The 18,065-nt window shown below is 36.8% G+C and overlaps 1 protein-coding gene across 6 annotated transcripts in view; it reads left to right on the forward strand.

Moving 5' to 3' along the window:
- LOC109059809 (RNA binding protein fox-1 homolog 1) overlaps positions 1-18,065 on the forward strand; it is a 234,599-nt gene that overhangs the window by 79,715 nt on the left and 136,819 nt on the right. For 4 of the 6 annotated variants that reach the window (XM_042725691.1, XM_042725665.1, XM_042725654.1 and 1 more), the window contains exon 2: positions 79-120. The exons of 1 other annotated variant lie outside the window; for it this stretch is intronic. In XM_042725691.1, the coding sequence (XP_042581625.1) occupies positions 79-120 (42 nt within the window). Of the gene's footprint in view, positions 1-78; positions 121-3,471; positions 3,884-18,065 lie in introns of those variants that run through there. One more of the 6 variants, XM_042725713.1, reaches the window with a different exon arrangement.

Below are 18,065 nucleotides of genomic sequence, written 5' to 3' on the forward strand. Positions count from 1 at the left end.
TTGACTTGTAATTACTGAAGGGAGGTGCTTTATTTGGTGTGTAATGTGTTACTATAATTTGTATGTCTCTGTTGACAGATTCCAGGACAACCAATGAGTTGTGATACGGACCAGCTCAGGGTAAGTGATGCTACTGTGTTTCTTTGGGTGGTCGTTATTGTGTCTGTGTATTGTGTGCTTATGGTATTGCTGTTGAGCTTCTGGATATTGTTGGTATTGACCTTTTAATTAATCAATCCATGGCAATCATAAAACTGATTCATTCACGTAAAGGCAAATTATTTAGTCACATTGACTTTAGAATGAATTTTTGTGTATCCTTCATGTTCATTTCAGCATCTCCAGCCGAGAAGATGATATTAAATCAATAGGCAAAAAAAACAACACTTCAATTTTACTCTCATACTGAAACCTGTTATTCCCTTATACTCTGCTGTGTCCATATTAAAAATACAACAAAGCTTGCCTTGCCTTCTCATTAAATTTTAATAGTGTCTCTCAAACCCTCCTGCTCACTCACTGGTCTTTAAAGCCAGGGTAGCAAAGGTGTCAGCTTCACTCCTGATGAAGACTCTCCCAAAGATCTTCTTCTTCCTCAAAAACACCACATCTGTGTGGAGGGATGACCACGTGTCCTGCCGGCTCTGCCTTGAGCTCACAGAGCACACAGTGTGTATGTGCAGCCCTGCAGGATCATGGGAGAAATGTGTACATGCTGCAGTCCCCTCTCAGTGCTGTAATTTATCATGGTTTGTTGAAGGGTTTTAAGTCTGATAGGGCTGATATGATTAATGCACAGACCTTCCTATTTATACACACACATCACTCTCATTTTCCTAGCAACTACTTTCTTTATTTGTTTTTCAATGATAGATATATTTTTAATTTCTGTTGACATTAGAGCAGTAAATGTGGACTAAATCAATAATGATTATACAGTATATGTACAGCAAAATCAGCATTTCCCTCTGCAAATTCATAATCATATTATTATTATTATTATTATTATTATTATGAACACAGTCCAGTACTGATTTGGCTCTTGGAAACATGAAAAGCGCTTCTCTTATTTCTTTTTCATCTCATTTCCTCTTGTTAGTGACTCACTCATGAGTCTGAGGACAGTTGTTTCAGACGTGCTTTTTGGAAGGATGCCTATAATTTAGATTATTTAAAGAATCAAGTATGATGTACTTAGCACTACTACTTTTTTCTTTTTCTTTCTTTCTTTCTTTTTTTTTTATAAGTTATATTTTTGTCATAAACTAAACAAATGAGATGCACTACTGCTTTAAGACTGTTTGGCTACTATTTCAGACTTGTAGCTTTTTTAATTGGGTTAAAGGGCACAATGGGACCGAGGAGACTGCAGCTGAATTGGTCTGCTCCATGTAAATGGACATGTCAGTAAGCGGCACTCAGTTCCCGTGACCATTAGACCTTTCTTGCCCAGAAGTAAAATGGTTTAACGAAATTGTATGCTGAAGTATGTTCGCTTTGCTCGGGTGCACAAACAACGGGCTTTACGTTGTACCTGCCATTTGTCTTTGTTTAATATGTCAACAATCATTTATTGTTTTCAAAATGAGTATTGACTGGATCTCTCTGTACTAATCGTTTCATTCGGAAGAAAACCCTTCAATCTTGTTGCAAATATGGTACATTCTGCCGCTAAAATCTTATGAAATGAGCAGCAGTCAAAGCCAGTCATTCCTGCTAGGCAGTACTTTCTCATGCCGTTATCGTGTCTCTTAATATATTGAATAAAATATTTAAGACTTAGATTTAAAATTTTTAATATGCTGTTTCTTCATTTTTCCCATGCCCTCTCTATATATAATTTTCCATCATGTTAGTCTTTTGGAATATCCCTTTAACTAACATAAGCCAGTTCCATAATGACATCATCCTCCTGGAAGTGGCATCATTTTTGCTGGTAAACAACTTAACAGACAAGTCATAAACAATCAGTGTGTTAGCAATTATAGTATTTAAAAAATTATAAAATTATATATTTTTTTTAGTATTTAAGTATAAGATAAGAATACAGCTATCATAATAAATAAATAAATATGCTTTATGTATAAAATACTTTAAATTCTTCACTTTAATAAGTGAATAAGTTTATGCTTTGCATTACGCCTTAGAAAATCCCTTATCTGTGGCAAATCACTTTAATGCAAGCATGTCATATTGCTTTAATATGATACGTGTGTGTGTTTGTGTATATGCTGTATGTGGGCTTGAGTCTGAGCCTTTAGCTTAATAACCATTAGTCCTCACACTCTCTTTCTGTCTTGTTGTGACACTTGTACTTTCTTTTTTATTGTTTTCCTTTTAAAGGAGAGTCAAATTGCTTTCTGAGGAGAATTGAATAGGTAAATTTCCCTCAGAATTGAATTTCCCTCATAAATACACAAGCAAATTTCATTGCATTTGTGTCTCACACACATGGAACAAAAAAAATGGACCTTGCTCATATTTCCATTTTGTCCCCTCTTGGTTTGAAATCCATTTACAAAAAGGTTCTCTAATACTTGTTTCTCTAAGACCTGTGTTTGATTAAAAACCCCATCCCTCTTCTAAAAAGCAATAGGGATTAAACATTTTAACGTTTTGATCGACGAATACCACAAAACAATACGTCACTGATTTCAAAAACCCCATCCTTCTTCTAAACAATAGTAATGAGTTTTAGTCTCATACAGTATGTGCTTTTCTAGTTAGTTACGGCAGTGCTTTCGCTGGCTGCTGACTGCGTGTCTGGTCTCTCAGTAGCAGTAGCGTGGTAGAGTCAGCAGATGGCTGTAGAAAAGTGCTGTAAGGAGGCAGCGAGTGCGTCAGAGCCAGAGCAACCCGAGCAGGAAGGCCTTGGCCTCAGTACACACTGCTTTTATCTCCAGCACATTCACTCCGGACGAGGAAGAAGAAAAAGAGAGAAGAAAAAAAAACCCATCCAGCATACACAGTCACAAGCAACACACACATTAAAGAGAGGTTCTTTCTCTCTGTCTCCTTTTCATCCCGTTGTACCATTTTTGATCTTAGTTTACCTGTATTTTTTTTTTTCTGATTTTTTATTTACTTGAATCTCTCAGAGCTATTTTTTTGGAGGAAGTTGCTAGCGTTTTTTTTTTTTTTTTTTTTTCGGTCGGTTGTCGTCTTACCTTCCCTCAGGACAGAAGATGAGTCTTTTGATTTCTCACTGATGTCTTCCCCTGTGCATCAGCTTACGGACGACAGCGTCTGAGGATCTGAGCAGCAGTTTGTTAGAGGGAAAAGTCCTTTTTTGTGGGGGAAAGATCTGTTTCGGATCGTCCTATCAACTGTGCGTTAACGTACACGTACCTTTCTTGTGGAGCCTGTACTAGATAAACCTACACCATCACCCTCCTCTCTCTCTCTCTCTCTCTCTCTCTCTCTCTCTCTCTCTCTCTCTCTCTCTCTCTCTCTCTCGCTCTTTCTCTGGCACTTTGAGTGCATAGTTGTACTGGACTTCCTTGGTGCACGGATCTTCTCATTAAATATATACGTCAGGAATTGGCTTCTAAGCAGGGGTTGTCAGTGAAAGGGTGAGGAGGACCAAGTGGGGAAAGTCAAGAAAGACCAAAAAAAAAAGAAGAGCAAGAACAGGACTGCTAGAAGCATCTCAAACCTTGTGAAGTAGCTTCTTCTTCCTCCAAGTGTCAGTTTTAATAAGCTCTATTATAGTGATATAATAAATTATACAAAAGAACTGTGAGCCTGAGAGAGTGGAAACAAGAAGGATTCAGCCGGGTTTCTGTAGCTGAGCTCGAGAAGTTAAAAGAAGCTACGTAAGGAAGCATTTCCTCACTGCCGGAGAGCCCCTGACTCCTCGCTCAAGATGATGATGTATTTGTGGGTAGGTTACCGATTGTGCCATGTTCGTTGGTGTTTGCAGACTGCTGTGTGTACGTATGTGCGTGTACTGTATACAAAAGTGTTGTTATTGACGTTTATGTGTTCTCGTCTGATCGTTTGAGCTTGTTTGTAGCAAGACAGAAATCTCCACATGCGATATGCTCTGTTGTGTTGTGTTTGTATACCGATTAGCAATCAGTCATTTTAAAGTTTCATCCCTCTCTCATCTCGTTCTTGGCGAGACTGCTCTTTCTTTGGGGTAGAGAGGGTCAGAGAAGCGGTGCGTGACACGTTAAATTCATAACTGCAGGGTTAAAGCACAAGAAGTCATTTTAGAGAGCTGTAAGCGTGTGTGTCCTGGCCTGCTCATTATCTGTCTCTTCACCTGCCATTATCACTCAGAATCAGTCCTAGCTGAGGAAATTTCGCTGCACTTAATTGCCCATGGAATAAATTTAAAGCACTCTGATGACTTCTTCTCTGCGAGGGTTTATCAGGAAATTAATCTCATTTGAACAAATCTTAATCTGATGGGCAGTTCAAGTGAAAATAGAAATAAGGAACAAGTTTATCCTTTACATAATGTGTCAGCTGGAGTTTTTGTTTGATTTCGTATTTTGACTAGCAATGAAAAGTGCATTTGGATCCATTAAAATAAGGAAGACGACATTAATAATAATAATAATAATTATTATTATTACATATATGATATTCTTATTATATAATTACTATTTACTATATAAATATTATATATTTTTATGTAATTAAATTATCATTATGATGGCGATGATCATTATTTTTATAACAATAATGCAACTAATAATTCTCAAAATTTATTGCTGTTATATAAATAATAATACATTTTTATAATAGTAATAATAATAATGCATTTTCTTGTATTAATGAAAATTGTAATGCAAGGAGAATGAATACTGTTATTTATTTTTAAGTACAGTAGTATTCTTATAATATTAATAAAGTCAAAACATGCTTTTAGACTCCATCTGTAGTCAGAAGAGCTCAGAATCAAAAGACTTGATAAACACACTAGACAATCTCCAGTTACTTAGTCATGCAGCTACAGCAAACTGAAATTCTATATTAAGAAAATGAATATTGAATGTTTAATTGGAACATGGGTGGTCTGGAAGGAATATACTTCGTGGAAAAGATTCAAGGATGAAATTTCCCGGGAGATGCAGAAAATTACTGTGCTGTATAAAAGTATACAGTTCTTGCTAAATATTTAATTTGCATCATTTAAGTTGGCTTATGACAAGAAATTCACTTCTTTGCTGGTTCATCTGAACAGTAACGATACAGTAATAACCCATTCAGTATTTAACCAAAAACAATTTAATAAATAATTAATTATTAAATAATAATTATTTATTTAAATAAATAATTAAATTTATTCATCCATGCACTATTACTTTCAGAGCAATCCTAAATTATTTTACATAATAAAGACAGAATGATGTCCAGAGGCCTAATATTGTAGAAACATGTATTAATGACAGAGAGCATTTTGGGTAAAGCTATGAATATGACATGTTGTGTTTTTTAAGAGGCCTCCGGTGGCCAATTGTCAATCCAGTTTAGTATCAACCGTTCAGTATAACTTTTGTCATAGATTGTATGGCTGCAAACTGGAATTAATTATGTGAGTTACTTTCTCAGCCACAGGGTTTTCATTTTAACACAGAGCCACATCCAAATACTTCAGACGTGGCGATATAGTCTTAATTGCAAAATAGGCCCCATGTCTTCTATCGCTGTTGTGTCTGTAAACAAATAAATGAAATAGATATAAAAAGGAGCTAAAAGAAGCAGTGGTCCACTTTTATGCACTGCTGTCAAATGGAGCCCATCAGGATGAGGAATGAATCGCTGAGGTAGAGAAAAGACTGAAGCAAACAGCAGTGTCAGAGCTGCACTGCTGTCCAGGCTGATGTTATTGCCTTTCTTACTATTTACCACCCACCCCCCCACCCCGCACCCCGCTGCTGGCAAAACTGCTGTGGAGGCACTTCTAGACCCTTGTCAGAGTTGTCTTTCAATAGATGCTATGAAAGCAGTTTATTCAATTGATTGATAAAGGCTGCCCTCCATGATAACCAATAGAGGAGCCACAGGGCCATGCAGTGTGTAGGAGGCACATATTGCGACTTAACTTTGTGACACAAATATGGGTAAACTCAAAACTTGCAAAGCAAGAATCTTAACATCTTATGGTCTGTTCTTTTTTGAAGTGCCACACTTTAACCATTCAAACTGTGCTTATATAATGAATAAAATACCGCTTATTCGACAACCAAAATAAATGGTCTTAGTGTGGCACTATATATATAGTGTGTGTGTGCATAATTATTATGAAAGTTGATGTTCTGGTCATATTTTTTCCAAGCACATTTTACCAATACCAACCCACACCAATCTTAAAAACTACTATACATTTTTGTATTTAATCCTTTATAGGTGATATACAGTATAATTGTTACAGTAACAAACGCTGGAAGTGAAAAATGCCTTATACTCAGTTGTGTATAATAAAAGCAGGTTTTCTTTTTTGGGTGAAATGCGCCAAAAAAGAGATTTAACTCACACTGAAAAGTCAAAAATTATTAAATGCCCCTGAGAAATATTCAAAACTAATGCAATACAGAAATTGCAAAATTTAATCATGACCACTGGACAGCAGTGAACCTGAATTCTTAATTCTTTTACAGTTGTTGTCTTTTCCACTTGGCCTGTTTTTTGCTGACCCAATGAGCATTTCACTGTCCAGTGGTCATAATTTAACTTTGCAATTTCTGTAGTGCATTAGTTTTTAATATTTTTCATGGAAAATTGCATTATTGCATAATTATGCACACACTATATATATATATATATATATATATATATATATATATATATATATATATATATATATATATATATATATATATATATATATATATATATATATAATCAAATAAACAAAGACCAAATGACAGTAAAAGCAGCAGCCCTCACGAACGATTGTCACATAAAAAAAAAAAAAAACATAATAAAACAACAACATAAATAGTACATGCCTGGTCCTCTCTTACCCTTCACTGTCGATACTCCTCGTTTTATTCTTCCGGAGCTCCTCCGTGAGACCGAGAGTGGTGCAGGTGTTGCTCATTATCATTTACTCCACTCGCTCCGCTCCCACGGCTCTCGGCCCCGCCCCACTCATCACAATAAACAGTATAGAATCAATGATACAAATATAATTAATGATGCAAATTTCATCAAATATGAGGCAAATCCAAATTCTGCTATAAGGCAGCTCTAAGACAATAGTGTTATTATTTAGCTCAAGTCAGTTTAGTGTTGATTCAGTTCAGTTCAATAACTGTGTAAAGTTCACCAGTTATGAAACAAGTTCAATTCAGCTATAAGCAGCTCTACTGAAGATAGTAGTGCCATTATTCAGCTTAGTGTTCAGTGTTAATTCAATTTAGTTCAATAGCAGTCTCAATGTCAAAACTGGCCAATTATGAATGACATATAAAGCATAGACAACAGTGTCATTATTAAGCCAAATTCAGTTCAAGCTTCATTCTTATTCAATATTGTCAGTGCCATCAAATCGATTATATTACTAAATATTAAGTGTTTGTGAACCCCAGCTAAGCAAGGCTAAGGCAACAGTGGCAATATTTAAGAAACTACCTACACTGCTATGAAAAGAATCAGCAATCAGTAACCAAATCACTGAACAAATCAGTCTTTTGAGTTGGTTCTTGAATACTCCACAGAGCAGTTGTCTGAGCTACTTGATGTACTTTTAGAGGAAATAGTAACATTTGGTTGAGCTTTTGTTTAATGTTGTCATTAGAAGTGCATCCCTTTCCCTTCATGTAGATTAACTCATGTAGATTGTGTGTGTGTGTGTGTGTGTGTGTGTGTGTGTGTGTGTGTGTGTGTGTGTGTGTGTGTGTGTGTGTGTGTGTGTGTGTGTGTGTGTGTGTGTGTGTGGAGAGAGTGAGACTTAAACTATCTTAGAAAAAATTAAATGCATCATTGGCCGTTAAGATAGAGGTTTAAAGAAGGTTCTGTATGCCAGTTTGCATGCGACTGGATTGTACGGAGCCCCTAAAGGGTCATTGTGGTGGAAAAAAATCATATTTGGGGTGGGAGGAAAAAATAGATTTTTTATTTTTTTGCGTTCTCTCGCAAAACCTTTTGCGTTCCCTCGAGAAACTTTGCGTTCCCTCGCAAAACTTTTGCGTTCTCTCGCAAATATATTTGCGTTCCCTCGCAAAACATTTGCGTTCTCTCGCAAAATTATTTGCGTTCTCTCGCAAAATTATTTGCGTTATCTCGCAAAACCAGCTGAGGTCGGACAAACACTTCCTGTTTACTTTACAGCTTGTAGTGGTTTATACAGCTCCATAAGTTCACAATGGAGCGGTTCATAGAGTTTTGTTTTGAACTTGGAGAAATAGTCAGTGCATGCTTATTACAAATGAACAAAAATGTGCCGCACTGGAGTGGGCCGGGGCTCATTTGGAACTATTATTTTGTTGTAAAATACAATATGGACAATATTGTGTTTAAAATGTAGGCTTCTTTTAAAATTTAAAATGTACACTTAATATTGCCTATTTTGTTGAACTGTTCAATTTCATATATGCAGTATTCTGGATATTAAGGGAAAATTGCATTCTCGTATAGGATCCAGAGTGAAATGAGAACGTAACAGTGTTCGCTTTATAACATTTCTAATAATCGTGAGCCCACTCCAGTGCGGCACATTTTTGTTCATTATGATTATTACTTCAAATACATTGCGAATATGAAAACATTTGGATTTGTGATGAAAGAGAGCTGTACGTGAGCCCAGTTTCGCTTTACATTAGGTTTTGGCTTGTTTCTAGCTATTCTGGGCTTGTCTGCTTTCCTGTGCACAATAGGCTATATTCTATTAATAAACTGTTTACCATATTTTGGTTTTACCCTATATAGCCTACTGTCTTTGTCCAGCTTCCCTTAAGGATCCTTTCTATATCCTGACGGTTTTAAATGGGGGACTAACGTTGTATTATGGCTATTTGCTTTACTGATAGCTATTAATAAGGTTATTAATATTACAATTTTTATTAGCATTAATAGTATTTATTAGGCCTTACCGAATTGGGCCTCCAATGTCACTGTTATAGTAGCTACATCCACATTAAGTGTTTTAAGAATGTCCCAAAACCATGTCTTAAACTATAGGCAAAGCTGACTGTAGCCTATTTGAACTTGAGTCAAAGTTTAAAATAAAACTCCTTTCTTTCTATGAGGGATAGCCTACGCTTAAAGTGCAGTTTACCAGGTTATGTTCATATTCTGGGCTATTCTGCTTCTCTGTCTACTTTAATAATATGGTGTGTAATACGTGTACTGAATTTAGTCATCCAGTGTGTAACAAACGTTATAGTCATGGGAAGAATGAGGCGGGAACCGGTGAACATTCAAACAAAACTTTAATAATAAAATATACCTAAAAGACCGCGACAGCCCCTACTCGTGGACGACTGTCGCACACAAAAAGAACCAAAACACAAAATAAAGTCCGAGCCTGGTCCTCTATCGTCCAACACTGTCATCAGTCCCTCCTTCAGTTCTCCTTCGCGGAACTCGTTACCGGTGAATGGCGCAGGTGCTCCACCGGCCTCGCTCCGTTCCCACGGCTTTCACACAGTGTTTTACATTAAGCGTTTTAGTATGTCCCAAAACCGTGCCGTAATAAGCATGCACTGACTATTTCTCCAAGTTCAAAACAAAACTCTATGAACCGCTCCATTGTGAACTTATGGAGCTGTATAAACCACTACAAGCTGTAAAGTAAACAGGAAGTGTTTGTCCGACCTCAGCTGGTTTTGCGAGAGAACGCAAAAGTTTTGCGAGGGAACGCAAATAATTTTTGCGAGAGAACGCAAATGGAGGGAACGCAAAAGTTTGTTGCGAAAAGTTTTGCGAGAGAACGCAAAAGTTTTGTGTGAGAGAACGCAAAAGTTTTGCGAGGGAACGAAAGAGGGAACGCAAAAAGTTTTGCGAGAGAACAAAAAATAAAAAAAATATTTTTTTCCTCCCACCCCCCAAATTTTTCACTCACTCTGATTTTTTTCCACCACAATGACCCTTTAGGGGCTCCGTAGGATTGCATAAGAAATTTGTACATCACTGTGTATTTATTGTATTTAATTTGCTTGTGCAGGGCATCTTTGTACAAAACAATGTGTATGTATGTATATAGAGTTTATACATTAAACATGTTGTTGGATGAAAATGTATGTAGCTGGGTAACAGATAAAAATGAGGCTTAAGAACATTTGATGTATTCGCAGTGGATATAATTGACATTAATGCAAGACAATTTGGCACACACCATATGGTATTTATACACCTTCTAATTCCCTCTTTCTCTCTGAAAGTAATGATGGGACCTGGGTGAGAACGCTGCACTGTCAGTTGCTATCAAATATGTTCTTATTTAATTAGCTGTCTTGCAGTAGAGCGCAGCTTATATATCATAATTCTTATCTAATATACTCAATCCTGTCTTATTTTATTTCATTGACTGTGCTGAAGTGCTTAACATGTCTCTGGTTTCAGAGGGCCTGGGCAAGTTGCTCTGAAAATTCTGAAAAGAGCGATTGAATAGCATTAATGCTAATGCCACAGCCGATGAGGCATTGCTGCAAAGATTTAAAAATTGCCCTTCTGATAGAGTTTTACAATGTATGACAAATCAATGCATAGCATTTTCATAATGAATGGCTTTGGCATTTGGAATGCCAGTCCCCGAGAAGGCTTGGTTGCTGACCTGTGACAAGAAGTGGTGTTATATTTCATTATATTATAGTGAGTTATACTCACTAGCCCCAGTCATGTGAGAGAGGAGCAGGCAATTCCTGACCTACTATCCCAGCATGCACTACTGTCTATCTATCTATCTATCTATCTATCTATCTATCTATCTATCTATCTATCTATCTATCTATCTATCTATCTATCTATCTATCTATCTATCTATCTATCTATCTGTCTGTTTGTCTGTTCGTCTGTCTGTCTAGTACTATAAAAGTGACTAAGTTTTGATATAGAATGTGTTGTCACACTTTTTTAAAACATTTAAATAAGTCTTGTCTTTTAATTTCTTTTATTAATTTCAGTTCTTCTTAAATTAAAATTTGAATTGCTATTCTGCATACTGTTTGTTTCCTCAGTTAAAATTCAAAATCTAGAGTGACACCATATTATATAACAGAACCTTATCCCTTAAAAATTAACAGTACAGTTTAATTACATTTGCATTTTTAAAGGGAGTTTGGTTAACTTGTGTAGTGTGAACTGAACCGTACTTGTCACTATGGTTACACAGAATAGAAAAGAAGCCTCGCATCAGTTATTTGTTCATACTGAAGCCACTACTGCAAGCTGTATAAACAGGAGAATTGGAGACTCACACCTGTTAGTAAACACGGTTGTCAATCCCAAAACTCAGTCTCTTCCCAAACTTATCCTACGCACCAGGATACTGCCTCTGAGGTTTACTCACCATTGTTCGGTTTTAGATTACAAGTGCAAATCTGGACAGATTTAAAAGAACTACAATGTCATTACCTGTTTATTCACGAATACTGAAAGCACATTTGTGTTGGTCATTATCTACTGTCATGAAATGACAGTTTGTGGCTTTTTTCATCGGTCTGTTATGATGATTGATGGAGACAGGTGGCTGTTCTTTACAGATGGCAACATATCAAAGTGGCATCATTGTAATGACAGAGGAGCCTATGACAGATATCAAACCGGGACTCGGATGCTTTAATGTTACATTGCTCAAAATCCAAAACTTTTTTTATTCCCTGTTGGACATTGAAACCTTTCATCTGATTCCACTGTGCCTGTTTTATTTCCCCCTCCTAGTTGTGATGTGGCCATGACAGTTTTAATCTGATTTATAAAATGGAATATATGTATATATGAAAACCTCACCGGGATGAAACCATAAATGCAAAGAAAGAATAAGAGGAAATTTAAAGATGACTTTGCCCAGATCAATGACATTTTGAGAAATCGTCTGCTTTGTTATAGATATACTGAAATCATTACCCTTCTAATGAAATTTCCTGCCAGAGAAAACAAAAATGTGAAAGCACTACAAGCTCTTTCATAAACAGCCTTTTTTACATAAGTATATTCATCACCATAAAAGCATCGGGCCTATACACATATGGTCTAGAGCTTTGCAGTAGTGGAGATTTTTATTGGGGGACTATAAAATACAATACACCAGCAGCACATACCACAGAGAAGAAGAAAATCACTTTAGCGCCTTACACTTTTTCGTGCTCCCGGATAAAACGGTCAGGCTAGGAAAACACCTTTGTGATAACAATTGCAGCCAGGCAGCCTAATGCACTTTGAAGCCCTAGTAAAGGCCCGGATGAAACTGGAGAATATTGCCATTTTGAGAGAGATCAATGAAGCTTTGCTAATAATTCACTGTAGGAGAACCTCTGGGGATGTGGTATTTATCTACAAATATCAGCTCTGGCCAGACCAATTGCAGTGTTCTCGCCTGTGGTGCCCACACTAGTTCAGTTGACCTAGTTGATATTGAATGTTTCCTCTTGACTAGGAGGGAAAAAAGCAGGAAAGAGAGAATGAGAGGAAGGAGGGAGAAAACATGATTGGGCTAATGATGTTGTGTGTTTGAGCAAATGCGGACATGCTGCAATCCACTTGGATGTTAAAGGGTAAGTTCAAGCAAAAATGAGAATTCTGTCATCGTTTATTCACCCTCATGTTGCTCCCTAGCCGCTCTTTTCTATATAATTAAAGTGAATGAGGACTGGAGTTGTCAAGCTACTAAATAAATAAATAAATACATACATACATACCTAAGTAAAAAGTTTAAGTAAGCGTAAGCTTTCAGGAATCTTCAAAAGTCAAATGATAGATTTGTTTGGGAAACAGACTGAAATTTAAGTTGTTATTCACTGAAAATTATTAAGGATATAATTGTCATGTTCATGTTAGCTCAGGTTCATTATGTATCATGAACATATATAACTTTGTGCTTTTAATAATGTATTAGTACATGTTGAAATTAACATGAACTAAGATAAATAACTAATGTTATTGTAAAATGTTAAAAATTAACAAATAATAAATATTAAATATGACATAAGCAAATGAAGAAATATTAAAATTTAATAAATACATTCATGCAACCAGGGTCCTATGTAGAAAGATGTTAATTTGATAAATACATTTGCACCACAGCAGTCATTTTATATTTCAACATGGCTCAGTGCTAATGTATCTCGTGGGTTTGTTTTCTAATGGGGGTGCTTCTGTAACGACAGGGAGCAACACGGGCAGTAAAGAGACAATTAAGGCAACAACTTGGAAAAATGAGTGTGTGTCTTTCATGATTTTTTCCCCGTCTTGGAGCGTACACTTTGTAGTCGTTAATTTAATTGCTGATATTCCCTGAATCCCTGAAGAATATAAAGGATTAATCATCCAGTTCATTTCGACGAGAGATATGGCCTTAAGTGAATTGCAGTTTTACCAATTTAACCCTGTCTGCCCCTGAATGTGACAAGATTAACATTTTCAATTAGCAATACGTAATTGCGGTGCACGCTCAGCGGCTTGCCCACATCCTCAAAGGTGGAAGGGGCATTTCAGCGGGCCATGCTTATGGATCTGACACACCCCTGTCTCTCTTAATGCACCTCCGTTGTTCTATCATCAGTGATGGCCAGGAGTTGTGTCATTTATGAGTTGCGTCTCCGTGTATTTTCACAGGCATCTTTGCGGGAGAACAAATCTGCGGATTTGAGTATAAAAAGAAAAATGTGCATAAGTATCAGCATGAGTGTTGTAAAAATGATGGTTTCTCCTTTCTTTCTCAGGGGCGTTTGTGTTGATAAGGCAGAGCAGCATCAGCAGTCTCTCCCCTGTCTGATTTTTAATGTCTGTGAAGAAACAGATATTGATTTAATCAGACCAGACTGTTGCTGCAGAAAGGTATATACTGCAGGAAAAATACCTTGAGCATTGAGGTAATAAATACTGCAGATGGAGTTGTGCGAGCCATTAAGCAGAGCCTTTTGTGGGCCCCAGTGACAGAAGGCCCCTGTGAATGAAGAAGCAGGCGAAGACGGAGAGTTTGTATTTTGGAGATAGGTGACTGATTTCACACTCAGAGATTTCTGCTGTGTCCTGCACATGCTAGGATCTAGCCAGATAGCGGGGCAGTCGCATATCAGCCCTTCCCTTCAAGGTGCTTACTATCGCATCGACTTGATAATAGAAATGCAGCTTTTTCAAGCTGACACTGTATTCATGGTTCACCGTCAGTGGGGCATTACATGCCTGTGCAAACAGGATGCATTCTGGGTATGTCTGAGATACTGTGGAAATTTCAAATATAGTGAATTAGCAGTTGTTTGCAGCCTCAGTGACCAATGGGTTTATTTACATACAACATCTGTAATAAATTAATAAATGAAAATGGTGTAAATGTGGTTATTTTATCAGGTAAAGGTCACAGACTATTAAATCAAAGCCTGATCACCAAATGTAGATTCAGTTATTCAGTGTAAGTATAACCAATCATTGTCAGATGTAACCATTCCAGCCATCTCGCACATGCATCATCAAATGCGCTAGTGGTTTACAACAGGTGCTGTGAAACTCGTTAACATTAAAACTCTATAAAAATATTGACCTCAGATAAAGTGAGACATAATGAGGGGCCATATATAAATGGATGGAGCTTTTCTGCACATAGGTGAGTAGATTTTTATGATGGCCAAAGTCTTTATGTTCCGTTGATTTTTTTATATTGTGTTGCCTAGTAGAGATTATACAGCCCCATTAACTGTTTTAAATACATATCAGCCTCCTCACATTAAAATGTCACTGCATTTTGCTCAACTAACTCACGTGGCCTAATTGGGTCCTGTTGTTGTTTAAGCACCACAGCAAAATAAATCAAATTTTTTCAATGTTCAGTCTGTATTGTTGAAATAAAAAGTGTGTATTGCGAAATAATGGCAAGAAATGTCTGACTCTTATGAGTTGGTTCTTTTCTAGTGAATCAAAAATGTACAGCGTGAACGGTCTGGCTTGATTACTGAAACAAATGACTTTTATGAGTCTTCTTTTTAAAAGAATCAAAATCACAGCGGAAAAAGTGGCTGTTTTTTAAAGAATAATGTGTGAAAACAGTATGCAAGAAGCAACAAATAATGTTTCAGAGTAGTATGCTACAGTGTTGTCACATGACCAACACTGAACATTAATTTCGCATTAATTTAGATGAAACATTGCATGGAGCACGTTGCGTTGTGGGAAACAGTATCCCATGCAATGTCTTCAGATGCATACATCAGATTTCGGCAAATGTAGCAGGTAATCCAGGAATTTTACGCATACAGAAAATTCACATACTATTCACAGTATACACATAACATTCTGCAATATAGTAGGAGTTGAATGGTAGTATGCCATTTCAAATAAAGCTTCTGTACTAATTTTATTGTACTAGAGTTATATTTAGCAGATTCTGGCAAATAAGTCATCCGGGTATTCCATGCATACAGAAAGTTTGCATACTATGCACAGTATACTGTACATACTGGATAATGCAGAAATAGTAAGAGTAATATGATAATATGGCATTTCGAACACAGCAAGTGTAGTCCGATTCATAAACAAGTATCTATTATGAGCTGGTTCTTTTTTTTAGAGAATCACAAACATACATTGTGAACAGTTCGATACTTGAATAGGGCTGTGATGGTGGCAATGGACCAACTACTGCCGGTAGCGCAGTGTTGATATAAATATGTATAGTCCTATATATAATTAATATATAATTAATATACATATATATGTATATATATAGGAGCGAGGCAAGCGAGCGCGGAAATGGTACTGTGCTCGCACTGCAGTGCATGCTTTTCAATAGCATGCACAAAGGCACCGGTGCGCTCTGTAGTCTGTATCCTTTCATATCAAAGTGCGAAATAAACTACATGCATGCATTGTCATGGTCATAAGTCATGGAATTACCAAAAAGGTGATTAAATCTGCCTTAACACTATGCATGCATTTAATAAATTTTATATGAGTCATATAAGAACATGTCTCTGAAATGGTTTTCAAAACTGTCCTGGAGCAGCCCAGCACTGTCTCACTCATCTAACACACCCGATTTAACTCGTCAGCTCATGTTTATTTTAACACTTCCATCAGTGAATACGCAGCCTGCAAACACTAAAATAAATATCAAAAAAATAATACATTTAAACAAGAAAGTAGCCTAAATAAGAGAGTTAACTACGTCTACCAGACGTGAGCAGCGCGGTGTGAAAAAAAATACTATAAAACTCATTATAATCAGTGATCCTAGTAAACTGCCTCGTCCTATTTATGAGGTACTGACACAGAGTTCAAATGTCCTGTGTAGACACTAGACAGATGTGGTGGTGTCGTGTCCGGTGTACACTGTTCACTGTTCCGCCGCCAAGCAAGCAGCGCATTAAAGGGATAGTTCACCCAAAAATGAAAATTTGATGTTTATCTGCTTACCCCCAGGGCATCCAAGATGTAGGTGACTTAGAATCTTCAGTAGAACACAAATTATGAAAAAAAGCACAAAAAGTTGCAATCTCTCAGTCGTACAATGCTTGGCAATGGTAACAGAATCTATGAGAGAGAAAAAAGCATGCACAGAAAAATCCATATTAAACCCTGCGGCTCGTGAAAATACATTGATGTGTAAAGACACAAAACGATCGGTCTGTGCAAGAATCTGAACAGTATTTATATAGGTTTTTTTGCCTCTGATTCACACAATGTCTGAACTGTTAGAACTCTTGTCAACAGGCTTCAAAGCAGCCTGCGGGAGGCATCATCTTCTTCCTCTTCTTCTTGCTTTATGGCGGATCACAGACTAATAAGTGCATTACCGCCACCTATCTCTCAAATGGACCATTAATACTCTATCTACAAATCTCAATTTAGGAGTGTCAATGGTCCACTTGAAAGATAGGTGGCGGTAATGCACTTATAAATCTGCAATTCGCCATAAAGCAAGTAGAAGAAGATGATGCTGTGGAGCCTGTTCACAAGAGTTCTAACAGTAGCAACAACAGTTCTAACAACTGCAACGGCTGAAGCTAAAAATCATAATTTGTGTTCTACTGAAGAAACAAAGTCACCTACATCTTGGATGCATTGGGGGTAAGCAGATAAACATCATATTTTCATTTTTGGGTGAACTATCCCTTTAACTTTTTCTGCACATGCTCTCTTTGAAATAGGAATCGTTGCCACATTTCTTGTTAACATCTTTCATTTATCATTGTCTCATTTGTATTTGGCCAGTTTGGAGAAAGCCTCACCAAACCTGACCAGCCAGGCGTTTGCGTTTACGGGAACTTGTACAAATGCGGATAGGTGACATGAATGGAGATGTCTTGAGATCGGTGATGTAGTATTTGGTTTCCCAACAAGGTCCATCGCCCAACAGAAAATTAATTTGCTGAATGGATAAACTGTGTATTTTCCTGGGCTCAAGCCTGCCAATCTAAAGGAAGCGCTGTGTATGGCGTTTGAGGTAATTTGTGAATTACCATAGACTTATAGTCTAAATAAAATAATTTGCAACTATTACCGTTATTACACTTGTATACAAAACTTCATATTATGCTTGTTATAGAGTGCGTGACGTCACGTGCACTACCTTCGGTGTTACAGCGTCACAGCCCTATTTTGAATAACTCTTATGACTCGGTTCTTGTATTTGTGAAAATAAATAAATAAATATAATAAAAATAAGCAGTCTGTCTCATAATATAAAACATTAGCAGATAGAGAATATCTTTCTTATGTAAGCAAAAAAAAAAATTATTGAGCTGATCAACCTTGTCTTAAAAAATGAAGTCTAATCCTCTTGTTTTCCCAAGGTTTCTTGCTCTTTTATGTACATTTCTTAGGGAGTTTTTCTTTGCCACTGTCATTGTTCTTTGTTTTGTTTGTGGAGGAAGACAGTAGATTTTGTAAAGCTGCTTGAAACAGCATGTATTGCAGTTGAATCAAATCAAACTGAATTTAATCTATTCATGTTTTGT

Source organism: Cyprinus carpio, chromosome A3 (assembly GCF_018340385.1).
Source record: "Cyprinus carpio isolate SPL01 chromosome A3, ASM1834038v1, whole genome shotgun sequence".
NCBI classification, from domain to species: domain Eukaryota; kingdom Metazoa; phylum Chordata; class Actinopteri; order Cypriniformes; family Cyprinidae; genus Cyprinus; species Cyprinus carpio.